At 44.6% G+C, this 26,311-nt stretch overlaps 1 protein-coding gene across 1 annotated transcript in view; it reads right to left on the bottom strand.

The window, feature by feature from the left end:
* The window catches only part of Kif13a (kinesin family member 13A), a 196,073-nt gene that overhangs the window by 58,338 nt on the left and 111,424 nt on the right, over positions 1–26,311 (bottom strand). Inside the window, 9 exon segments of the mRNA XM_059263028.1 lie at positions 1,603–1,737; positions 2,932–3,042; positions 3,901–4,113; positions 4,756–4,867; positions 13,610–13,722; positions 14,802–14,936; positions 16,689–16,776; positions 20,559–20,739; positions 22,227–22,319. Of these exon segments, the coding sequence (XP_059119011.1) occupies positions 1,603–1,737; positions 2,932–3,042; positions 3,901–4,113; positions 4,756–4,867; positions 13,610–13,722; positions 14,802–14,936; positions 16,689–16,776; positions 20,559–20,739; positions 22,227–22,319 (1,181 nt within the window).

Raw genomic sequence — 26,311 nt, 5'->3', positions numbered from 1 at the left:
CCAGGGCTGGAGAGACGGCTCAGCAGTAAAAGCACTTGCCATTCTTGAAGATGTGGGTTGGGTTCCCAGAACCAAGATGGTGGCTTACAACTGCCTGTAACTCCAGTTCCAGGGGATCTGATATCCTCTTCTGGCCTCTGTGGGCACTGCATGCATGTTATACACATGCAGATAAGCAGGCACACACATACACACATAAGTAAAAACAAATCAAATAAATGTAAAAAGACTCCAGGTACCCAATCCTTGACCATTATTTCAATATTCAACTACTATACCAGGGGGGCTGGAGAGATGGCTCAGCCACTAAGAGGACTGGCTGCTCTTCCAGAGGTCCTGAGTTCAATTCCCAACAAACACATGGTGCTCACAACCATCTATAATGAGATCTGGTGCCCTCTTTTGGCATATAAATAAACTACCATAACATACAAACTCTCTCTGTGTATGATCTAATTAAACATGGTATGATGGTCAACTGGATTCTCGTTGTCAGTTGAGGCATACTCTACCAATGAAATCAAGTGTCCTATTTCAAATATCTCTCTCTCTCTCTCTCTCTCTCTCTCTCTCTCTCTCTCTCTCTCTCTCTCTTCCTCCCCCTTTGGGATAGGGTCCCACATAGCCTAGGGTGGCCTTGAACTTGCTAAGTAGTGGAGTATCATCCTGAACTCCCAATCCTTCTGGCCTACACTTCCCAAATATTGAGATTATAGGTATGTGCTACCACACCTGGCTCTGATGTCCCATTTCTTGCTTAATAAAATTGCCCAGTAGTTCTACCTATGTAGCCAAAGAACCCTTGACATCTGACATTTCAGGAGACCCATGAGGTCAGAAGTACTTAGGAAAAACATCAAACGTTATTTCTTCCTGCTTTTCTCATTTTATCATGCATGAATGGCAGGGCCTTTGCAGGTGCCTGGTCAGTGGCGAAGGAACTCTGAGAGCTGACAGCTGTGTGCTCATGTTCCAGGACCCCAGTCTTAATGCCCTACATACAGATGGCTGTAACCTAGGCACACAAAAGTGCACTGGAGTCCTTGATACTCTTAAAGAATGTACACGGGATCTAACGCCAGGAAGTTTGGAAACCCACTGCAGAGATGTCCCCATCATGGTCAGTTCACACTGAGGCCACAGTGCCAATGCTAAAAGGTCATATGTGAAGAAGCATAGCACAAAAGTCCTTTCCTGATAATGGGGTCAGAGCTGAGACAGACTTGGAAGAGCTTTGCTCTTGAATCTAGCCTAGAGTCTCTCTAGGCTTGTGTGGGACGTGAGACCTCCTTAGAGTTACAATGAATAATCTTCATGGCCTTTTGGATCCCTAACACCTCGGAACTCTGCCACTTTACACTTGGGGTATGACAGGTGTACCCCGAGTTGTCCATTTATGTCTCTCTGCAGCCTGTACTCAAGGGCATCAGGTGAAACAAAAGTTTCTTGTGATCAGGGGTGAGGGACTGCACCATCCATGGTCTTACTTCTACTCAGGGTAAAGCTGGATACAGAAAGAAAAATCATGAAACCAGGCATGCAGGTTCTATGGGGAGGCTGCAGGATCACAGTGGTCTGTTGATCAGACACACACCTTCTCACCTTTAAATAGTAAACCAGAAGCTCGTTGAGGGCAGGGTCTGCGTTCAGGTTGACGAGGTAGCACTTGTCATCCCCCACCTTGATCCCGGAGGTCTCCAGGGAGATCCCCATGCTCTCCAGCTGCCGCTGTCTCTCCTGGTCACAGAAACAGACAAAAGCAGAAACCATTTGTTGTTCTATTCACAAGATGTATCCATGGAAAGAATAAGTCACTGTTTCTGGGGACAATGCCAAGGGATGACACATTCTACTCAGCTTAACTAAGTTTGCTAAGTGCCTATAGTATAGGACACGACAGTGTCACAGGGCACCCAGGGTGAATCACACACAGTATCAACTCTCAACAAACTAAAAATCTGGAGAAGAGGACAAGTCCACATAACTAGAATGCAAAAGAATAGCAGTGCGCCGTGGAGGGCTATGAAGGGCTGCATGGTTTCCGAGGAGAGGCATCATGATGGAAAGTTTAGAGAACAGGATGGGCTCAGAATGTGTGAGATAATTCTTGGAGCATTAGATGAAGTTCCATAGCAAGAGGCAAGATCAGTTGTTTGAGTAGTGGTCACAGGAAAGCACAGTCAGATTCTGGGCACAGAGGATGATTTCAGGAGACAAGAACTCAAAGCGAACGGGGAAAGCCGTAGGAGATGGAATTGGAAGAACAGGTAGAGACCGTGTAATGATGGGCCTCGAGTCCACCTGTCCACAGAAGACTTCTGCAATAGTCTGGAATGTGGTGGGTACTGATCTATGGCTGGGAACATAACAGCTAATAAAACAAAAGTCCTCCTCTCACGAAAGCTTATCTTCTTGTGAGAGTAGACAAGTGGTAGCTTGTGACAGTGTCAACAGAAGTCAAATGCTCATGAAATGCACTGTGGAGGGATCCCGAACACACACCCCTGCTGTATTACCCCCATCGCATAGTCCATTTCACTAAACGCTCATATGGAATCTTCTAATAAGCACAAGGAATCAAATGGTCGAAAACTATTGTATTGTATGCCTTAAAACTTCCTGACAATCAGAGCTTTCAATACCATACTTTGCCAAGTGATCTGAAAAAAACCCACCGAATCCCAGTGTGGACCTTTGTTCCTATGAGGAACAGAAAGTGGGAAAGACATCCCTCCCAGCCTTGCTTATTTAATGGAGTATTCCAGCAGCACGGGACCATATGCAGGCTGCAGAGAGACTCAAAGCTTGCTTTCCAATGAGCTCAGCAGAGAGAATGAGGCCCAGGAGGGTGCTAGAGGAGGCAGGTGTCCGTCCGTCCAGGACACCAGGTGGAAGGAGACCTTGGTGTCTCAGGATAACTCATCAGCCCACCTGTGCGATCTCTTCTGTCTTCCTCAGCTTCTCTTCCCATGTCACTGTTAGCTCCTTTATCAGTTTCTCAGACTCTTCAAGCTTCTCCTTCAGCTCGGGGGCCTTCATGGCCTTTAAAAATGAAATCAGGGACATCAGCTCTCACAATCTTTCTAGCATTATATACAGTACATATATAATGGTATTCTTGTTTAGGGTATTGGAGTTTGAACACAAGACCCTGCACATTTGGTATGCAGCTGTAGGTATGTTCTATACAGTTATGGGCTACATCTCAGCATCCTTACGTTCTTCCTCGGCAAGTATTAATAGTCTTTCTGAAGCAATTACTGTCAGTGTGGGCCTTGGAATTCTGCTAATCAAAGTAAATGGAAGAGGACATGGTTGTTCCTCTTTAAAGAAAAAGCAATACTAGCTAATGGGTGTTTCATTTAAAGACTGAAAAAAAATGCTAAAGTTTATCTCTGAAATACCAAAGTAGGAAAAAGATTATTTAAGCAGATTTGTTTGTTAGCAAGACAGAAATCAATAATGTCATCCATAAATATCCTGTAGCTACAGCAATCAATTAGGAACCCATCTATCAACAAGACCCGATCTCCAAGAACGAGGAAAGGATACCCAACATTTACAAAAGCCTCATGGAAACAATCTACAGTGTTAATTAAAAACACACACACTGTTCTTAGGATTTCCCATTGGAAGTTCAAGGGCCAAGTGACAGACTGGAGTGAACAATTAGGTCATAACAGGAATGACCTCACTTCCCTCCTTGTCAGCCAACTGCTAGGGCATGAGTCCGTATTAGTCACATTCTTCACAATGCTCCTTAGCCCAGAGCAGATGCCAGCACACACTGAAAGGTTGAGTCACACAGATATAACCTAGGGCTGTAAGCCGGGGTGCCCTCACCCATCAGACACCCAAGTCAAGGGACTTCAGGAACAGGGCACGGCAGACTGATGTTACCTCAGCCTGCGAGAGCTGCTCTTTCAGCTTCTCCACTTCCTCTCGCAGCTCTCGGATGACTTTGGCGTTGGGGTCCTCATTCACCACAGCGTGGTTCACGATCCTCTTGGCTCGATCTGCATATCTCAGTGTGGACAGTGTCTCCTCGTAGTTGTCCGCGGCTGGGCTGATGGTGGCGATCATAGAGGTCTGGCTGTTCCCTCCTAAATTGTCCTGTAAAGAATTTCAGATGGCACCTTGTTGAAGACCACTTCATGACAGACGTGGCAAGAGAGGAAATATCCACATGTGACTTTGTTGTTCATGCAAAAAAGAATGCAAGGTGAAAGTGTGTTAATATGTTGCACATAATTTTATAAAAAGAGACATGTGGTCTGTCTATATTTGTATCAATAAATAGTATCTGACAAAGGACACTGTAACAGAATAAAAATATTAAGTAGAGTTAATTTGTGTATGTATGCTGTTGTGTGGCACATGAGTGTACAAGTGCGTGTGCGTGGGCATGTACATGAAGAGGAAAGAGGAAGATGTCAGCTGTCTTTCTCTGTCACTTTTACTTGTCTCTCACTGAACTAGAAGTTTAAGCTAGGCTGGTTGGTCAATAAGCTCCACCCATCTCCACACTCAACTTTTCACATGGGTGCTGGGAATTTGAACTCAGGTACTCATGCGTACTCAAGCAAACGATCTTACCTGCTTAGCCATCCCCATACTCCCTACAAAACGGTGTTCTTTGTGCATCATGAAGTATTAGGACGACAGTACTGTGTGTACTTTGGTAGCTCTGCACACTTCTTTCACATCGGGAACAGCAAGGTTTCGATAAAAACGAATCCCAGGTCAACAAATTACCTTAAGAAGCCAAGTGAGGACTGAATCTCGGTAAGGCACAAATTTGTTTTTGCCTTTTCCAGCAGCCTGGTCAGCGAGTGACGATATAACCAACCCCAGCGTTGTAAGCGATCTGCCACAAGAGGAATGAAATTAAGCTTTGTGGGATGTTTGTTTTTATAAAATAACCATCTTTCTAGAAAATGAGAATAAAATATGCAAACAGTCGACAGTCTGTTATGTCTCCAATAATTTTCCCCGAAGCCAAGAACAAAGAAGAAAAGTAATCCATTAGCCTAAAATAATGAATTAGAATTTCTATAAGAAAATATTATGCTTAATTGCAGAATTTATAAAATGTACATGCAATTATAAAATCATACTAGAAAGTAATAATTCACTCCAAATATTGAAGTCTGGGTTACTTAATCTTCAGGTCAAATTTGGACCATTCTGGCCTCTGCGTTTGCACCTTGCAGGACCCTCCCCCACCCCTCCCCGTAACTTAGTGTTTAAAGCTGGTGACGTGATTCAGTGTAGGCTTAACATAGTTTCACAAAGGCGAAGACTTGTGCAAGCAGAGCACAGCGCCAGGCTTTGCTTTCAGACTTGGCTACTCAGAGGCGCATGCATAATACTCAAGGACTCAAGACAATTACAGAAGCCTCTCAGAACTACTAATCCAGACAATGGTCTCTCAGGGTCTCTCTCTCTCTCTCTCTCTCTCTCTCTCTCTCTCTCTCTCTCTCTCTCTCTCTCTCTCTCACACACACACACACACACACACACACACACACACACAATTATGACTCCTTGCAGTTGACAATATCCAAGGATATCCACAGTCAGCTGTCTAGGCTCATCATTAGCAAAGCACACTCCTGAGACCTCAACCATCACCATCTTTGGGAATGTGTCAGAAATGCAGACTCTCAGGGCCCACCACAAGCTGCTGGAGGGTGGACTCCAGCAGGACTTAACCACTGCATTTGACTAGCTTTCCTGGCGATCTGATACAAGCTGCTTTCTGAGAAACACGGGCAATGCTTTGGTGTTTAACTCATGTGGTGGTTTGAACGAGCACTGTCTCAAGCTGGCAGCCAAAGGCAGCGCTGGGGATGGGGTAAGGGGCAACAGTTGCTCCTCAATGTCAGAGGTTGAACACTTATTCTAGAGCTCTTTTTAATTCTACCTGTCTCTTAGTCTTTGGTCAGGAAACTCCTAATCTTTAGATCTCTTTACCAGCTCTTGAGCAGGACGGGGAAGTGGGAAGGGCTGGCTGTAGAGGAAGGAAGAACCTTAGGTTGGGACAGCATGTATAAACAGCCCTGGCTTTGTTTCCATTGAGTTTTTGGTGGCACTGGGGGATGAATGAGGGCCTCATGAGCTGTTTGTTCTTCTTGTGTTCCATCCACAGTCTCCCCTCAAACCTTGCTACTTACAGGAGGAAAAACTAAAAACCCACCTAATACATAATAATGGAGAAGCTGGGGTCCAAAAGGAAACAAATAGGGGCTCCAGAGATCACGTGATGGTTAAGTACTTGCTGCTCCTGCAAAGAATCCCCAGCACCACCAGATCCCCAGCACCACCAGCCAAGACTCAGAACCAAGCCCTCTCCTGGCCTCTGTGGGCAACTGCACGCACAGGACCATGCACAGACACAGACAGAGATGCAGACGCATAAATTAAAAAAAAGATTTTTGGACCAAAAGCAGAATAAAGGTTGCTGTAGTAAATATAATGGATGAAGGGAAGACTCTGAGTTGTGATTTCATTTTTTTCTTCTTGCTATACCTTAAAACTTTAATCACTGGAAGTAGATTTCTGCATTGTTGAAATCTGGTGTTTGATATGGAATACATTCTTAGGGAATGTATTTATGTTGTTCATCATTTTAATGGGTATTTCTTCTTCTCTGATTACTTATTTCTTGCTATTAGTTTTATACTTATTTTATACTTTGGAAATGGTGTTAGACAAAAAGCAAATTGGAGGATTTTCTTATACAAGCTCAAAATGAGTGGAACGGTGGTAGAGACAGCACGCAGCATCAACAGAGCATCTGGCCCAGGAACTGCTAAGGAGCTAAGTGCAATGGTAGGTCGAAACTTTTACAAAGATGACTCACTGTGTCACACCACAGCTTCCATAAGGAGATTTTCCCTTTTTTTCTCTTACATTTTATTTTACTGGGGGAGGGAGTTGCAAGGGCAGTGGGTGGATATGAGGGGCGGGGAGATGAATGGGATTGAGATGCATGATGTCAAAGACATAAAGAATAAATAAAAAGAAAGTTTTCAAAAGCTTTGCAAAGGAAACAAGGGCCTTGAAGATGAAGAGCCCTCTAGAAGTTGCCTGTGAGTGGGAAGCCCAGAGGAATGAGAGAAGAGGTAGCCGCTTACACCTCCCCTGATGCCAGGTTCCACTCACACTGTCCACTTAGAAGTTGACAGTGACCAATTGAGAGCCATCACGGAAGCCAATCCTTTAAAACTACATGGGAACCAGCCAAGGAACTCAACATGGACTATGTGTTGTCGAATATTATTTTAAGGTGTGTTACTTTTGTTTCTGTTGCATTTGTTTAACTCTGTGAAGCTGTGTTACTGTGCCTGTGTAAAACACCTGATGGTCTAATAAAGAACTGAATGGCCAATAGTGAGGCAGGAGAAAGGACAGGCAGGGCTGGCAGGCAGAGAGAATAAAAAGAAGGAGAAATCTGGGAGGAAGTAGCCAGAGAAGGAGGAGGACTCCAGGGGCCAGCCACCCAGCTACACAGAGTAAAAGTAAGATTACAGAAGTAAGAAAAGGAAAAAGGCCAGAGGAAAAAAGTATAAGGGGCCGGGCGGTGGTGGCGCACGCCTTTAATCCCAGCACTCGGGAGGCAGAGGCAGGCAGATCTCTGTGAGTTCGAGGCCAGCCTGGGCTACCAAGTGAGTCCCAGGAAAGGTGCAAAGCTACACAGAGAAACCCTGTCTCGAAAAACCAAAAAAAAAAAAAAAAAAAAAAAAAAAAAAAAAAAAAAAGTATAAGGGATAATTAAAGTTAAGAAAAGCTGGCTAAAGAACCAGGCTGAGCTCCAGGAGTTCAGCTGAATAGAGAGAGGAGGGATTCTATGAGCAAGGGGCATCAAGACCATGATGGGGAAATGTATAGAGACAACCAAACCAAACTAGTGGGAACTCATGAACTGTGGACCAACAGCTGTGGAGCATCCATGGGACTGGACTAGGCCTGCTGCATAGGAGAGACAGTTATGTAGCTTGAACTGCTTAAGGGCTCCCCTGGCAGTGGGATCAGGATTAATCCCTAGGGCATGAGTGGGCTTTTTGGAGCCCACTGCCTATGGTGGGACACCTTACACAGCCTTGGTCCAGGGGGAGGAGCTTGGACCTGCCTCAGCTGAGTGTATCAGGTTCTGCTGACTCCTCATGGGAGGCCTCGCCTTGGAGGAGGTGGAAATGGGGGTGGGATGGGAGGGAAAGCTGGGGGTTGGGAGGAGAGAGGGGAGGGGATCTGTGGTTGGTATGTAAAATGAATAGAAAGTTTTTTAATAAAAAAGGAAAAAAAAGCTGGCTAGAAACAAGCCAAGCTAAGGCTGGGCATTTATAAGTAAGAATAAGCACTCATGAGATCCAGGACAGGCACCAAAACTACATGGAGAAATCCTGTCTCAGAAAACCAAAAAAAAAAAAAAAGTAAGAATAAGCTTCCATGAGTGATTTATTTGGGAACTGGGTGGAGGGCTCCCAAAATAGAAAAAAACAAACAACAACAACTATGCAACAGTCATTCTGAGGAGTCATTAAGAGGACAGGCATTCAGGAAAAGGCTCAAACTCCTGGGCAGCCGCTTGTGGCTCAAGCTCTCTCATAACAAAACAAACACGAACCAGGAAAAGTATCCAAGAGGGAAAAATGAAAAGACTGTTATTAAGCTTGTACGTTATAAAAAGTTGTATGACCTAATCATACAAGTAATATATTTGAGTATCTCTTGAGTGGAACCCAATTTTGGAAATGCTAATAGTCACTTTTTATTATTATTATTAATTATTATTATTATTATCAATTATTTTGGCAGAACTGAGGGCCTTGCACATGGTGAGCCTTTTTTCTCTTTTTCTTCTAAGACAGGGTCTCCCTGAGTCGTCCAGGCTAGCTCTGAACTTACTCTGCAGTCCACACAAGCCTTGAACTTGTGTCTTCCTACCCTAGCCTCCTGATGGTAAAGGGTGACTTTACCACAACAGAAGAGATGGAGACCAGACTAGGAACAGTATGCCTAAAGTGGCTACTACTGTCTTCCAGGGAGTGGCCAAGGCTGAGAGAAGGTGAGGGAACCATGGATGGAGTCTAGGAGCCTTAGGAACTAAATCAGTTTGTAGAGAAACTGAGGCAGCCAGAGTCCAGCGGTGGGGAAATGGCTTCTCCATCCCACTCTCAGACAGGTGGAGTTGTAGGCTGGCATTCTGATGAACAACTTCTCACCCTGGATCCCTGGGAATAATGTCTACAGATGAACTACATCCCGCTCATTCCTGGGCAGGGCAGCCACATGCTGCCTTTGGTGCCTTGATTCTTTAAACTTCAAAGCACTTAAGAGCTTTGGGAGAGGTGAAGCCCCTGAATCTGCAGCCCGTTAGATGCTGAAGTCCCCGTGAAGCTGCTGACAGGTTCGCTTAAGAGGATTATTAATGCTGTGTGTGAAGATTCTCAGCCGGGAGGCTGCGAGCGCATTTAGGAAGCACATCAGCGATTTCTTTAGCTTTAGCATCCGGCTGGTCACTGATCATCAGGCTTAGAAAGCCATTTGTGGGACTATGAACAGTTTCATCTTATTAAACATTGTTAGCACACGCTCAGCTTCCTGTGTGCCAGCCATTGTACTAAGCACCTTATGAAAAATCGCTGGCTGAGTGTTCACAGTCAGTATGCATGTCTGACAGCTTCCTTAGTCACGTTTTACAGAGCAGGAAACTGAGAGAAGGCCACAGAGCTGGTCTGGATAACCAGGAAATTACAGGGTCTCCTCTGGGAAGTCCATTTTGACCCCACCCCCACCCCACTGTCATTCACCTCTGCTGGCTTCTCACTGTTCTTCACATGTTTCTATGGCAATCTATGTACCAACACATCAGCTCCAAAGCTATTCCCGCTCTTTCTCCCAAGGTCAGGGATGCAACGTACTTAGCCCGTGTTCTAATCAGCACCTAATCATCACACACTTGCTGAAATGGGTCTGCAAAGTTCAAGTTTGTATCTCTCATCTGAGATTCTGGAGTGCATGTGTGTCTTGAAATTCAGAGTCTTTCAGAATTTTGTATTTGTTACATTATACACTATAGGACCCCTGGAGGGATCCTGGACAGTCTCTATAATAAATATGAAAACATCCATGATGTGAGTAAATAAAGACGATTGATACAGAAACAGTCTAGAGCAATAATCTGGAGGCTACATCACGAGAGTGGAGTGATCTTGATTTGACCTAGTCAAGAAAACCCCTGTGCCTTCTGCTTCTGGGGTGGCGATGCTCTTTCTCTCCTGACCTAGAGGCTCCCTCAAAGGTCACCGTCCTGTTGTCACATATTACCGTAATGTCATGCCTTAAATCCACACAGCTTTATAATCTTACAGCTCTGGAGGTCAGAAACCCAGACTGCCTACCACTGGACTAAAGCCAAGGTGTTGCTGGGTCTGCATTCCTTGGGGGAGGCTCTAGGGAGCCTCCATGTTCTATTTTCTCCTACCTTCTCAGGCCACCCTCATTCCTGACTCATGGTTCCTTCCTCCATCTTCAAGCAGAGACAAAGTCACGTCTCTCGTTCCCCTTGCTAGGTCTCAGGCTCACCTGCATCCCTCTTTCATTTGTAAGCAGCCTTTGACACATAGGGTCTGCCTGGATAATCTCTGCATCCCAAAGATCCGACCCTAATTACACCTGCCAAATCCCTTTGCCTTGTACCATACACACAGGTTTTGGAATTGACAGTGTGGAGCTATTTGATATTATTCTGACAATCACAGTGTGTCAAGTCCTTTTGCATTCCCAGCACCCACTGTAGGGATGGCACAGAGTCCACACATAACTCATGTTTGATGGACTTTCATTTGGCAAGATTTCCGCACATCAGTTTATGAGTCTTTCAACCACCTGTTGCATTAACAGACACAAAATGACCAGTTCTGGGCCCTGTGCAAAAGGAAAGCTACAGAGAACACTGAAAACAGAGGTCCCATCTCACACAGCAGCAGGAAGGCCCACACACGCCATCGGTCAGGGACCTTGGTGTGCAAGTTAGGAAGGGTAGGATGCTAGCAGAACTCATAGGTCATTCTACAAAAGTTGCCAGGGGATCTAGACTATGTTACCACATGGCCCTGGGGCAATCCAGTCAGGATTTCTAAATAACTTAGTATCCAAATATGAGGGAGAATCACCCATATTCTTGCTAGAACCTAAGAATCAGACTCTTCTAGGCAAACAACATACGGCTTTCCCACAGTCAACCCCAGGAAGCACACTTAGGGATCAGTGACCTCAGGTTTACTACTTGACTGCTGTCCGCCTGGGTTTGCTCATCAGCCAGAGGAAGACACACACTCCATCTTACAATGCTGAGGGTGGGTTAGGACTGAAGAGAGGGCTCAGAGGTCAAGACATCGGCTGCTCCACTGGAGGAGCAGGGTTGGATTCCCAGCACCCACACAGTGGCTCACAACTGCCTATAATTTTAACTTCCAGGGGACCCTTCCAGGTCACCTGCACACACGCGCGCGCGCACACACACACACACACACACACACACACACACACACACACCATCCTGCTCCTGTCTGTTTTCTCACTCTTTTCTGGGCTCTTAGGAAGAAGAGCCGCAGGTCCATCCCAGCCTCCTGCAATGCCTCGTTATGGAACATAACAAAGCCCCTCCTTGTCAGCGCCCCAGATAGGATGACTGGGAGGCGAACCCCCTAAAAAGGAGAGACTTTCCCAGCGTGTGCAGCTGTTTCATCTGATAATGGGGGTGATGCCTCACATATCACTTTTTAACTTTCTGTGCCAATATGATGTTAAAATGTCAAGCTGCGCAAACATGCTCCTGAATATATTTCTGCTTGTCACCTTCTGTTCAAGACAAGACCTCAAATTACAACTAATCAACACAAAGAGGTAACAACTATAAACTATTTTCTGTAGGACTTGGAATAATGATAGCAATTACACTAATTAGAAAAGCAGTACTGACGTAATTAGTATTTATCCAGTACAAACCACACACCAGGCATTGTTCTAAACACATGACAGCGTTTCATTTTCGGCAATCTGAGGAAGCAGCTACTCTTCAACCTCCCCTTTTTAGATGAGGAAAATGGGGCAGACTGGCTAAAGTCGTTTGCCCATGATACACACATCTATTAAGTAGTGGATGCAGGATGAGCCTTGGGCAGCCTGGTCCTTGAACATACTTTTGGATACAAAAACCTCTTCCCTCTCAATCTGGAGAGCAAAGAGACTTCCTCTTGTATTCAGGAGCTATCAGGATCCTGCGGACAGAGTCCTTCCTTCCTAGGTTCCTTGTTTCTCTAGAAAACTCCAACCCGTCTCCCACCACTATGCTCTCTCTCAGACTTTACAAAGCAACACACACACACACACACACACACACACACACACACGGAGACTCCAGGGTGGTATTTACTCAGTAACCGTTAGACTCGTCTACATCACTCATATGTAAACAGCATCAGCTTTACAAAGAACTCTAAGGCAGGCTTTTCTGTGACATGATCTGCCCTACAACACTGTGGCTTGAGGTTTACCCAAGACTGTATTGCAGGTCCTCCCTGACTTACAACGAGGCTAGCTCCAGATAAAGCTATCCTCAGTTGGGCCAGGTAGTGGTGGTGGCTCATGCCTTTAATCCCAGCAGAGGCAGAGGCAGGTGGATCTCTGCGAGTTTGAGGCCAGCCTGGTCTATAGAGAGAGTTCCAGGACAGTCAGAACTGTTATATAAAGAAATCCTGTCTTGGAAAACAAAACAAAACAAAAAACAAAACACAAAACAAAAACCCAGAAAAAGAGCTATCCTCAGTTGGAAATGCTAAGTCAAGAACACAGTGAACATACCTGCCCCAACCAGCATCCCAGCTTAACAGCACAGCACACTGTCAAGTATTGGATTTGTCCCTCTAGTGAGCTGTGGGTTGCCATCATCTACTCAGCCTGGAGGTACAGATTTAGACTACACATTGTCCCAGAAAACCTGAAAGATCCTGAGCTGAACCCCTATGAGGGCTTGAATGTGCTTGCACATTTGGTCCCCAGCCGATGGTGCTGTGTTGGGAGGTTGTGGAAGTTTTAGGAGGTGGACTCCTGGGGAGTTTATGGCAGTGTTCTGCCTCTGGTTCACTCTTTGCTTCCTGATCCACCCATCCTGAAGAGAGCCAGCTCCCATTGCCACAGCCAGGGGACTGACTACTGCTGTCCCCATGCTTTGCACCATGATGGCCTGTTAACTGTGAGCCCACAACTACTGACACCCCCCCCCCCAGTCACTTTAGCCAGTTACAGTCAAAGAGACAATAAGAGTAAGGACTACTACAGCCACCCTGAGCTGCCCACATGATGATACACACAGGCATTGTACCACTTGGCAGGGGGGTGGCTGGGCTGTACCACGTGACTTTACTTCACTACATGTCATGCACTGGAACGATGGCAGACTGTCGTTTGTCCATCTGGCTTAGCAAAGCTACAAACTTTAAGCCAGCTTGCATTAGAACCACTGGATCCTCATCGGGCAACGAGTCCCCCAAACTCAAAGCAAACAGACCCAAAGCCACCCCAGTTGCTCCAGTCACCTTACTTGTTAATGTTGCTGCCTTCTTTCAGCCGCTCGCCCGCAGCTCCTGTCTTCGACACTCTCTCGCTCCCCGCCAGGTCTACCAGGCTCACCTTACTGACTTTCTCCCCCGAGTTCTAATGGCAGGAAATAAGAGAGAAACAGCCATGGAGGAAAGCCACCTGGATATTGACATATGGATCAACACCGTGATCCACAACACCACAAAGCGCTCAGGACACTAATCACAGTTGTGTCGGCCAGCAAATCACTTCCTCGGAGAGCGAACTTTAAATCTTTTGACTTTGCATGCTTGTGATGGCACACGTGTATCCCACCTTGCTGAAGCAGGCTCGCCCCTGTTAGCCTCAGTGGTCCAGGCTTGCTGGTCCACAGGCTTCTGGGATTCTCCCACCTCTGCTCTCTCCTCTCACATCATTATAGGAGTGCTGGGATTACAGATGTGCGCCACCACGTTTGACTTGACGTGGGTTACGGGGATCCAAACTCTGGCCCCCTTGTTTGTGTGGCATGGGCTTTATCCACCAAACCATCTTCTGAGCCCCTAAGTGAAATTTAAAACAGTGCAGAAATCTAACATTCTGCTCCGCAGCTGGGGAGAAAGTTTCCGGACTTCCAGGGCAGTCGGAAGTTAGAGGTTTTATGCACCATGGAGGAAACACGAGCACATGAAGCTCCTTTGCATTCGGGTCAAATTCTACCTTTGTGAGATGTGGGTTTTAGATTGAATGTTGTAGTTTCTTTTTTAGAATTCCACAGTAGCCATGAAGTAGACTTCATTGTTTTTAGGGAAATTTTAGTAAGAAAGAACACATATTTAAAAGTTGTATGGAGATGTCATCATGCTAGTTAGGATATTTACACACAAAATCTATTTTTTTTTTTTTTCAGACAGAGTCTCAAGAAGTGGAGGATGGCCTTGAACTTCTAGGTTTTATGCAGCACTGGATAATCAAACCCAGGGCTTCGTGCATGCTAGGCAAGTACTCTACCAACTGAACTATACCCCCAGCCTTAAAAATGCCAATTAAAAAAACACTAGTATGAAAGGAGGCCTAACAATTTAGGTGAATTAAGTAACACAAATGGTAAGGCGATAACACACAGTTCTCGGGCTCGGAATCCCATTGGGAAACACGTCCCCTGTTTACACTCTGAGCTCCCCAGCCTCGAAAGGTTGTGCCTTGTCCCTCACCCCAGACTGCAGGTCATACAGCGTCTGTGTGATGATGATGTTGAACACAGCATGGGAGCGGCTGCTCTCTTCATTCATGTTGGTTGCAGCGACCGTCCGAGACTTATTTCCCTCAGACATCAATGACTCGATGTCCTAAAGGCGAAGACCAAGAAAGCGCTATGAGAAAACGCAGAGGTACACCCTGCACCCCAGGGGTGTGCTCAGTATGATCCCATGTCTCTGCCATCCCCTTCCACAGAAAGAGCCAGCCTCTTTTCCACACAGCACGGCTTGTGCCTCCTCCACACACAGAGCCTTCCTCCTTCTCTGCCCTAGCTCACTTCTTGCCCTGCTAACATTCCACTCGCTCCTTCGTACATTCCAGAAGAGCAGACACTTACTGAGCACTGCACACACTCAAGAACAGTAGTTACCTCACTTAATTCCAACTCTCCTATACCTGTCACCAGGCATGGCTGCCTGTCCCCTGCTATCTGCCTCCCTCTGTGGACAACTGGCTCTGCAAGAGCAGGGAACTTTCTCTGTTACCTTTGTAGCCTCATTCCTAGTACACACCTGGAGCCTGTGGGCTCTTAGAAAACATTTGCTGAATGAATGCTATGGAAGAAACTTTCCACACACCAAGACGCTGACGTTCACGGAGGTCATCTAAGATTCCCCGTATCTAGGAAGAGGTAGCACTCAGGTGCAGATGAGTTTCCTGGCCGTGAGTAATAAGTGACAAGATGACAGACACTCAGCTCCATCACCATTAGCTGGAAAACGGGCTAGCTTAGTCAAAGTGCTAACTGGGCACCTTTGAGTCAGAAAGGCTGTTTATTCTCATCAGAACCTCAGTGCATTTAAATAAATAAGTCCAAATCTAATGTGAGAAATACAATATGTTTTTGTTTAAATAGCTGGATGCTGATCCTATCTTCATCTTACTTTACTAAGTCTCAGATGATAATGGGTCTCCTACGTCTCTTATATATTGTAAGCAAATATAGGGGCTTGTTTATTTATTCATTCTCTTATTCATCAACACTCTTCAGCAAAAGAACTAGAAATTTGTGTGGTAAGACTTCCAGGGTAATGACTATAGAAATAACAGCAGAGCATTACGTCTGGGTATGAAAGTCAAGGACAGGGAGGAACACAGATCAATTCTTGGGTAAAGGAATGATTCAGAAAAGCAGGAGCCAGCAGAATGAAGAGTATTAGAAACCAAAGCAGGGTCTGCCTACAAGAAGTGGATTAGTTAACTACCAAATACTGCACAGACTACCAGAAGTGGATTAGTTAACTACCAAATACTGCACAGACTACCAGAAGTGGATTAGTTAACTACCAAATACTGCACAGACTACCAGAAGTGGATTAGTTAACTACCAAATACTGCACAGACTACCAGAAGTGGATTAGTTAACTACCAAATACTGCACAGACTACCAGAAGTGGATTAGTTAACTACCAAATACTGCACAGACTACCAGAAGTGGATTAGTTAACTACCAAATACTGCACAGACTACCAGAAGTAGATTAGTTAACTACCAAATACTGCACAGACTACCAGATTTCTTCAGAAGGATGTCAACGACCGCCTTGGGGAGATGTTTCAACAGAGGCAAGAGGGAAACACTCAGCAACCTGAGGTCCCTGGACGTTGTGGCCTCACTGTGAACTCTTCACAACAGGCATCTAGAAGTGTGACTGAAGGACTTGTCTCCCTGGGTGTGCTGGTCTGCACCCTGAGATTGTGAATGGCATCAGTATGCCATCGCATATCCATACAAAAACAGGCTCAGCATCGCCTATTCTGACTTACTGCCTTTTCTTCTTTAATGATGCTTAAAACAAACAAACAAACAAACAAACAAACAAACCCAACTCTGACTCTTACCTCAAAGCTGGTGACAGCCAGCTGTGACAGGCCATCTACATATGGCCCCAAGACCTTGTGTTCTCGGACTTTAAGAGACTGCCTGCTCCTGGAGGGGGAGAAGAAGCAGACTGAATGATCTCACACAGCTGGAAGCTTTGCCTTCTCCTAAGCATTTGGAAATTCAGATTATAGTTTCATTAGAAGGTATTCTGAGAGCCACTTTACATGGACTAACAAAACAGCAATGTGAGAAACGCATTTGACTCTGATTTCAAACATTGATACTATTTTAAAATGTCTCTCTCATCCCAAGAAAAGTCAGAGCAGCTAAACCTAGGCTGGGCTCCCCTGTGTGAGGAGATAAATAAGCCCGTACATTCTTCATCAAGAACATCTTATGGGCTGGAGAGATGGCTCAGAGGTTGAGAGCACTGACTGCTCTTCTAGAGGTCCTGAGTTCAATTCCCAGCAACGACATGGTGGCTCACAACCATCTGTAATGAGATCTGGTGCCCTCTTCTGGCCTGCAGTCATACATGCTGTATACATAATAAATAAATAAATTAAAAAAAAAAGAACATCTTAAATTCTTTTTGATAATGTCCTTATTTATCCTCTTGAGAATTCTAAATAAAACACTTTGATTATATTCTTTCCCCTCCCCAACTCCTCCCCACCCACCCAGCTTCATGTTTTTTTCTCTCTCTTAAGGTTAAAATTTTTTAAAAGATTTATTTATTTATTATGTACACAGTCATCTGCCTGCATGTATGTCTGCAGGCCAGAAGAGGGCATCAGATCTCATTACAGATGTTTGTGAGCCACCATGTGGGTGCTAGGAATTGAACTCGGGACCTCTGGAAGAACAGCCAGTGCTCTTAACCTCTGAGCCATCTCTCCAGCCCCTAAAATTTTTGGGTAAATACTGAACAATAATAAAATATTTTAAACTTTGATTTACTTTTTCAAGTTTCGCTGATTTATGTTGGCCATATGTTGGCAATTTTATACAGAAAGTCAGGCAATAACACAATTATAGCCACTGATGTCTGATATTTGAACTGGCTCTGCTGATGGCAATTTTGGGGCTCTAATTAATGTGTGCGTGCGTGCGTGCGTGCGTGCGTGCGTGTGTGTGTGTGTATGTGTGTGTGTGTGTGTGCGTGTGTGTGTGCGTGTGTGTGTGTGTGTGTGTGTGTGTGTGTGATCTGTGTGTGTGGGCACTCATGTGTCTGAGATGGTATACATATGGATGTCAGAGAAAAGTAGGTTCTCCCCTTTTACCACATGGGACCCTGGGAACAAATTCACATCGTTGGGCCCAGCAGCAAATCCCATGAGCCATCTCACTGCCCCTTTAGGGCTCTTGAGAATTTTAAATGGCTACCTCTGATTTGGGATCCATTTGAGACATTTATCAGACAAATGAGATTTAAAACTTGAAGCTATTAGATTTTTCCTGTAGTGTAGGTGCCATCTTTTTTATGGCATGGGGTATTTAATCGTCTTTCAAAGAGTTAATGCTTGGCGTCTCTCAGATGTGGGAAATCCCTGGTGCTTCTGAAAGTCTTGGCAAAGTTTCTGAAGCATTTTTCAGCTATCCCCTTTAATCTCACTTTTAAGGATGAGAATTCGAAGTAACTATAGCAACTCTGCTGGACTCAGAGACCAACCAATCTGATCTTCAAGATAGCTACTGTCATGTATACAGCCCAGCAGTGGCTCATTCTCCTTACCAACCAGACGCTGGTCTGCAGCTCAACAGCAAGAAGTCACCTAGCATACTATCAAGGGGCCCTACGCTGATATCTGATATCCTGCACACTGCTGGTGCTCTATTTAATGAAACAGGCGCCTCCTTATCTTGTGACTCACAGTCCTATCTGCAGATGAATCCTCTAGAAACTCCTGTGTCTATGTGCCAGGAGGCCTGCGTATGGATGCTCAGAGCAGCACTGTCCCGAGGAAATGTGACGTCACGCAAGTGACGAGAAAAGGGACAAATTGTGTTTGATCACGCAATGGATATTAAACAGTAGTAAAAACTATCACATCATTGTCCCATATAGAAAAATGAATGAAATGGATATATGCTGGTGCGGTTTATGCAAAGTTAAAATTGTACAAAATCATGGATAAATGCTACGGAAAAGAAAGAGAATGGTACATATAAAATTCCTAACAGCAGTTACCTTGGCGACCAGTGGGGAAAAGAGTAGGGGTCTAGGGGGACATATAGGAAGATTAAGAATTCCTGGTCAGGTTCCATTTTCTAAGACAAGTGACCAGTAGGCAGAGGTTGATTTTGTTATTCTTTCTACCTCACAAACGTTCTTGTGTATAAGCTGTTAGTGACTTTCTCAAGTAAACACAACCTTTTTGATGACCGGAGGACATTCTTGATGTCTATAATATTATTGTTAAAACTCTTACTTTCATTAGGGACCACAGGAGTGGGAAGTGGGCAGGAATATTAGAGATCACAGAGCTGCTAAAACAACCGAAACATATTTAATATGGGGATGTGGTCATCAGGTTACATAGGAAAGTCAGGACACTGGACTGCCATTTGTGAAATACTTGAGGAGGGGAGCATATCCACACATGGCACAGATCTGAAACACAGCAGGGAGACACACTCAGGTGTTAACTAAGGTTATTTTTGAGTGGTATGATTAAATGTCAGCTTCATTTCTTATAGTTCATAAGATACATATGCCCTTTCTATATTTTTTCCCAACAATCTATTACTTTTAAATCAAAGCAAACTTTTGCCTGGAATCAAACTCATCTGGTTTTTAATCACCTAGTTTTTTGTTTTGTTTTGTTTGCTTAGATTTTTCAAAACACGGTCTCTCTGTGTAGCCCTGGCTGTCCTAAAACTTGCTCTATAGACCAGGCTGGCTCCAAACTCAGAGACCTGCCTGCCTCTGCCTCCCCAGTGCTGGCATTAAAGGCGTGTGCCACCACAGCCAGCATCACCTAGTTTTTGAAAGATGCAGATGCCTGGGTTCCACTGGCGTCTCCTAAATTGTTTAGAATGGGTGTGGGAGCTCAAGCCAGTCAAGACTCTCAAAGAGCTTCCTGCATGCTCCCAACACATAACCAGGGAAGGAGCGGTAGCTGCTGCAACCCTCCTACTGCTTTATTTCCAACTCGGAGTTGCCGGTTTCCATTATGAACGCAAGGACCAATGTGTAATTAGTAGCACAATTTTCTGTTGTTTCTTTGAGACAGGGTTTCACTACATAACTCTGGCCTGGAACTCACTACGCAGCCCAGGACAGCCTCAAACAGGCAGTAATCCTCTTGCTTCAGCCTCTGAGTGCTGCTGGGATTATAGGCATGCACCACATCACTCAAATCAATAATTCATATTTATTTCATTTTATTTTATTTATCCTATGTATATGAGTGTTTCTCTCGAATGCATGTCTATGCACCATATATGTGCAGTACTCACAGATGCCAGAAAAGGGCAACAGATCCCTTGGGATTGGAATTATAGACAATTATTAGCCACCTTGTGGGTGCTGGGACTGGAACCCGGGTCCTCTGGAGGAGCAGCCAGTGCTCTTAACCACTGAACCATCTCTCCAGCTCCTGTAACTTAATTTTAGTGAATTGTCCTTGGTGACAAAAAATAATACCAGTAGTAAAAAAAAATCTTTTGGCACGGCGATGTGAGTAACTTTACACACAGTTTAGGATAAACTGCATACAACTGACACAGTGAAAAGTTTTGGGAAGCTCCTCACTTCAGTACATGAACTGACATCAGAGCAGTGACCAATGGCTCAAATATGTACACACCCTTGCAATTTTAATTTTAAGATCATTTAACTCTATTCTATCGATTTTCAAACTTTATTTCAAGCACCCACTTACCCTTTGGGGTCCAAGAGGTCCCGGACCTTCTCATTATAAATTTCCATATATGATACTTCGACTTTAAAGGTCTGTGACTCATTTTGCTCCAGGGAGATCCTTTTAAACAGAGCACAGCAGAGCCTTGGGATAAGGCCCAGCTGCTCAGCATGGCCCATCATAGAGAAGGACTTTCCGGAGCCTGGAAAAGAATGAGCAGAGAGATGGAAGGGTAGGAGAAAAAGCAAGCTGAATGCTTCAGTAACACAAGGTGCTTTTGTTCAACACCCAAAAGCCATACAGAAAAAAAGGGAGTTAGTTTGACCTCAAACCCAGATTCCTGAACAATGTTTATTCAGTTACTCTTTTCTCCTTTGCATTAGAACCTCTGGTCTATTTTCAAAAGGTTGGTATGATCCATTAGGTATGAATGAGTGCCTAGGAATGCAACCACTACCAATGGACCCTTGGAGAGCAAGCCTGATAAAGTCCCACCTTCCACGAGGCAGTATGGAAAATGCTGTGTATGTACGAATGTGTGCACAAGTGCCCGTGCGTGTAGAGAGCAGAGGTCAACATTGGGTGTCATTCTTTTTCTGTCATCCTTGTTATTTGAGGCAAGGTCTCTGTCTGGCCCCAGAGCTTGCCAGGCACACAACAAGACTGACTGGCCATCAAACTCTAGAAATCTATCTGCCGCTGCCTCTGGATTATAAGTGCATGCCATCATGCCCAGCTTTTCTACTTGGGTTCTGGTGATTAATGTGAAGTCCACAAGCCTATAAGGCAAGCCTTCTACAAGATGAGCGATTTTCTTAGTTCTGGATAAAGGTTTATGGGGGTCCAACATTGCACACACAGCAAAATCCAAGCTGTACACTAAGCAACATGAACAGGATGTCACGGTTGGACTTATCACATACTACATTATCTGCATTCTCTTTCTGGAGTCTTGTAGCTATAGTGTGATGCAGTAGGAGGACGCGTTATTAAGAATTATTATTTATTTCCACTTTGAAAGAGCAACAGCTCAGAGTGATAATAGCTGGATCACAACTGCATTTTGGATCTGCCCATTGTGACCAATTGCTCCACCTGCCTCATTAGGACCCAACATCATTTCTGTAGCCATGTGGAAGTCTCAGTAGTGGGGGAGGTTTCTAAAAATTTTTGTATTGATTCTACTAAAACATTTACACGAGAAACTGGTGATTAGCTTTCCAGTTCAAATGTGGGTTAAAACTATAATTTAGGAAAATGACACTTAATGGTTTGGAACTAGCTACACTCATTAACACTGAAATCAGGCAATTACCAGAAATGGTGCATTTTCAAAAAGCGGGGTACTTTTGATTGCATGAGTCAGTTCAGTCCAAAACATCAGGAGAATTTTTCTGGGTTTCTCAAGTTCCCCCTGCCTTTTAAATGTTAGGAAATTATATTTAAGGTATGGATGTAGCTCAGTGGAACACAATTCATGCTTGGCACACAGCCTGGATTCAATCCCTACTACCACAAACAAACCAAAAAACAAAGAGAAGGAAACATTAATTAATTAATTATTAATTAATTAAGTGCTAGGGATTAAATCTAGGATTCTGCATGTGTTAGGCAAGCACTCATCCACTGACCTACATCCTTTCAAACACTTGTTTCACATCATCGACTGCACTAAAGGCAACATCTTACCTGTCTGGCCATATGCAAAAATACAAGCATTGTATCCCTGAAAGGCTTTCTCAAGAATTCCTTCCCCGAGGCACTTGAAAACGACTTCTTGACCTAGAAAAGAAGACAAACATTTAAGATTTATTAGTATGATGTGCATGTGTGGGTACCTACACAAGCCAGAAGAGGGGATCCGGCTCCCTGAAGTTGGAGTTTCACGCACTTGTGAGCCAAGTGATGTATTGTCTTTTTTTTTTTTTTTTGGTTTTCCGAGACAGGGTTTCTCTGTGTAGCTTTGCGCCTTTCCTGGAACTCACTTGGTAGCCCAGGCTGGCCTCGAACTCACAGAGATCCGCCTGGCTCTGCCTCCCGAGTGCTGGGATTAAAGGCGTGCGCCACCACCGCCCGGCGTGATGTATTGTCTTAAAAGCAGCAAGTACTCTTCACTGCTGAACAGTTTTTCCAGCTCCCAAACAGATATTTAAAAGGAAAATTAAAAAAGGGTGATTTGTGTTGAGATGTGTGGGTTTTTTTTAAAGAGATTTATTTTACGTGTATGAGCATTTAGCTTGCATATATGTATGTATACCACATGTGCAGTGCCCTCAGAGGCCAGAAGAGGGCATTGGATCCCCTGGAACTGAAGTTACAGACAGTTGTGAGTCACCACGTGGGTTCTGGGAACCGAACCTGGGTCTTCTGCAAGAGCAGCAAGTGGTCCTAACAGTTGAGTCATCTCTCCAGCCCTCTAAGAGATGTATTAATTAGTACAACCTTCTCTCATCCCCTCCTCTCAAAATTTAAAGGTATATGCAACGCTTACTATACAGCTACATGTAGGAGCTGAACAAATGCAGCTTCATGCAGATAGGGTCTTGCTATGTTGCCCAGGTTGATCTCAAACTCACAAGTCCCAGTGACCCTCCTACCCCAGCCTGCTCAGTAGCTGGGACATCAGGCATGGATAACCACACCTGGCTCACAATATCAGTTTTACTCCTAAATTATAGCTAAATATCTGGCTAAAGTCATGATTCCATACTGCATCCTCTTTGACATTTCTCTGGGCTTAAAGTTTCCACTCCTTGTTAGCAGGCTGGATAAAAGCACTGTCAAACTTGATTTCCTCTGCTTAGATATTCCATCTAAATGTTATTCAATAGGAACTGTCTTGTCTCCCCATCTGGACTCAGTTTCCAACTAGTGAGAACCATGGCATATATTTCCTATGTCCACTTCTTCACCGTGCAAAGTGTTTGTACAATCAACTGCTGAGAAACTGCTCACCAGTGGGCATGAGTGATGGTTAATACTGATTGTCAGTCAATATGACAGGATCTACAATCCCCTAGATAGCAAGCCACTGGGCATGCCTCTGAGGGACTGTCTAGATTAAGTTAACATGGGGCAGACCTTAGTTGTGGGCAGTAGCATCCCATGAGCTGGTGTTCATCCTGGACCGAATAAAAAGGAGAAAGCAAGGTAGCATAACCACTCACTGCTCTCTCCTTCCCGACTGCCAGCAAGATGTGGTCTGGGGTCTCACGCCCCTGCTGCCATGCTCTCCCTGCTGTGATGGAGTTCCTCTGGAATTGGAAGCCGGGAGAAACCTTGCTTCCCCAAACTACTTTGACCAGAGGACTGTATCAGAGCAACAGGAAAAGGAACTAAGACGCTGTCATTAGTAGATTCACAGGTCAACTTCATCTGTGTTCTCACATGAGGACAAAGACAAGTTCTCTCTCATTAATCCTCGCCATAGCTCAGCTCCTAGGGCTTCTCCCATGAACCACACTAAGGTGGAGTGGGACAGAGTGTATTACAGCATGTTTATTAAACAGTCAAGATGGCATGTACCTTCCTCACGTTGACTTCCCAACAATTAAGAGAATTACATTACACTTCCTTACTCCACATTCCTATGGTTTCCAGAACATTCACTCTTATAGCATCTACAGGCACTACTGACTTAGGGACTGTTTTCAGCCCTGGCATGAGAGCACCCTGATGTCAGAGATGACAATCTTTTTATCTTTGTAATCCTAGTGCCTTGTATAAAATGCTTAATAAATATTTGTTGAAAGAATGAGTCAGTTTAATCATTTTGTCTTTCAATATATTTGAAAATCTCCTCATATTCAAAAATAACAAACTGCAAGCTATTACTGGTTGTGTATTTCCTTTTCATGGGAAGTTGGATAGGATTTTAGCACTGCCTTGCTGAACGTCAAGATTGCAGGACAAGACTCCTCAAAGACTGTCAACACGGGATAAAAGCTAACCATTCAACCACTAAGCTGCCAAAGAGTGAAATTCTGGCAACGTCAATATTGCTGAGTTGTAGAGAAAGACATCATTTATAAACCGCTGCTGAGAGAATCATTACAAGTGGCCATTCTGAAGGAAAACCTGACACTGGAAAGGAGTAAGCCTCCACTCTGCCCCACTGTGAGCCTCTATCTGAGTGACACGCTCCCCCACATGTCCCTGGATGGTCTGGCACATTGTTTACCACGCTATAAACTGTAGTCAAGTTAAATACTCATTATTAGTATGGGAGTGGATGTCTTAAATGTACACATTTCAGAATGAAAAAGAATACATTGAAAAATTAAAAAAATACTTCCTGTCAACAATTATAATATTAAGAAGCAATATTGAATAGGGAAAGCCATGTCACAGTAGTTATATACAACATAAAGTGTCATATACATCACAATGCATGAGACACCCACAGTGAGAAAGAGAAGGTGGGATGTCAAAGTTGGCAAAATGAATCAGAAAAAAGATTCCAAGTTTACATTGTTTACATTGTCTTACTTCTTTTCCATTTCTAACACCTACCGTTTAGTATACAGCGTACTCAAAACATGTTGGGTAAAAAGCAAATAGAATTGTAATAGCCTTTTCTAAACACACAGTATGTTGTGAAGTATGTGTGCACAAGCCCTCCAACAGGAAGGCGCTGCCAGTATGATACACTCTAGACCTTGCTCTTAAGTCACAGTCTGCGCCAGGGCTCTTGGGCTCCCTTCATATACACCAGGATCTGCTCCTGCTTTTTTCATAGGACCCCCCTTATTCTATATGCACTCCGGGCTTCATTCCAAAGGGCAGGGCAGGTCTTAGTCTGGAGCTGAGCTTGGCCTAGGGAGGATGTAGAGTAAGTCAGCTATGCTCAGGCTTGCTAGAACTGCCTGTGGTCCTCGGCCAGACTCAAGCCTACTCCAAAGCTTTCTCAGCCCACGCAGCTGACCACACCAATCCTGTCTACTCTTCCGTGATCATTAACCAACCCTAGGAAGGGGTGGGAGACAGGCAGGACAGGAGCTCTAGCTACCTGGCCATAACTCCCAACTTCAATTCTTCTGACACGGGGGAAACAAAACAAAACAAAACAAGAATACTGTATTGATTTATCTTCATTGTTAATTTGACTGGATTTAGAGTTACCATGGAAACACCTCTGGGTGTGTCTATAAGGGTACTTCCAGAAGTTTAGCTGAGGAGGAAAGACCCACCTTGAGTGTGGGCAGCACCATCTCCTGGGCTGAGTAAAAAGAAAGCAAGCTGTGCACAGTGCTCATTTCTATCAGCTCCCTGACCTCAGACACAATGTGACCAGCGCCCCCATACCTCCTGCCACCATGATGGGAGGCAGTCCTCCAAACTGCAAGCCAAAATAAACACTTTTCCCCTCAAGTGGCTTTCTGTTAGGTTTGCTCAAACAACAAGCAAGTGGAGGGCTTGAATGTGTCCACCAATGTTCCCTGGTTGGAAATCCAATCCCCAGAGCAAGCGTGTCAAGACGGGAGCCCTTTAAGAGAAGACTAGGCAGGTCACTAGGGCTCTGTCTTCATGAATGGGGTAATGTGATCACAGGAGTGAGTTTGTGAGCGAGCCAAGGATGTCCCTTTGTTGTGGGATATTCGTACACTGTGTGAAGATGTATTGCTGTGATGGGTGTAATAAAAAGCTGAATGGCCAATAGCTAGGCAGGAGAGTATAGGCAGGACTTCTGGGCAGAGAGAGAGAACTCTGGGAAGAAGAAAGGCGGAGTCACCAGTCAGATGCGGAGGAAACAGGATGGGCAGTACGGAGATGAG

Source organism: Peromyscus eremicus, chromosome 5, assembly GCF_949786415.1.
Source record: "Peromyscus eremicus chromosome 5, PerEre_H2_v1, whole genome shotgun sequence".
NCBI classification, from domain to species: domain Eukaryota; kingdom Metazoa; phylum Chordata; class Mammalia; order Rodentia; family Cricetidae; genus Peromyscus; species Peromyscus eremicus.
Note: the sequence above shows the minus strand (reverse complement) of the source record. Positions and strands in the feature narration are given on the sequence as shown.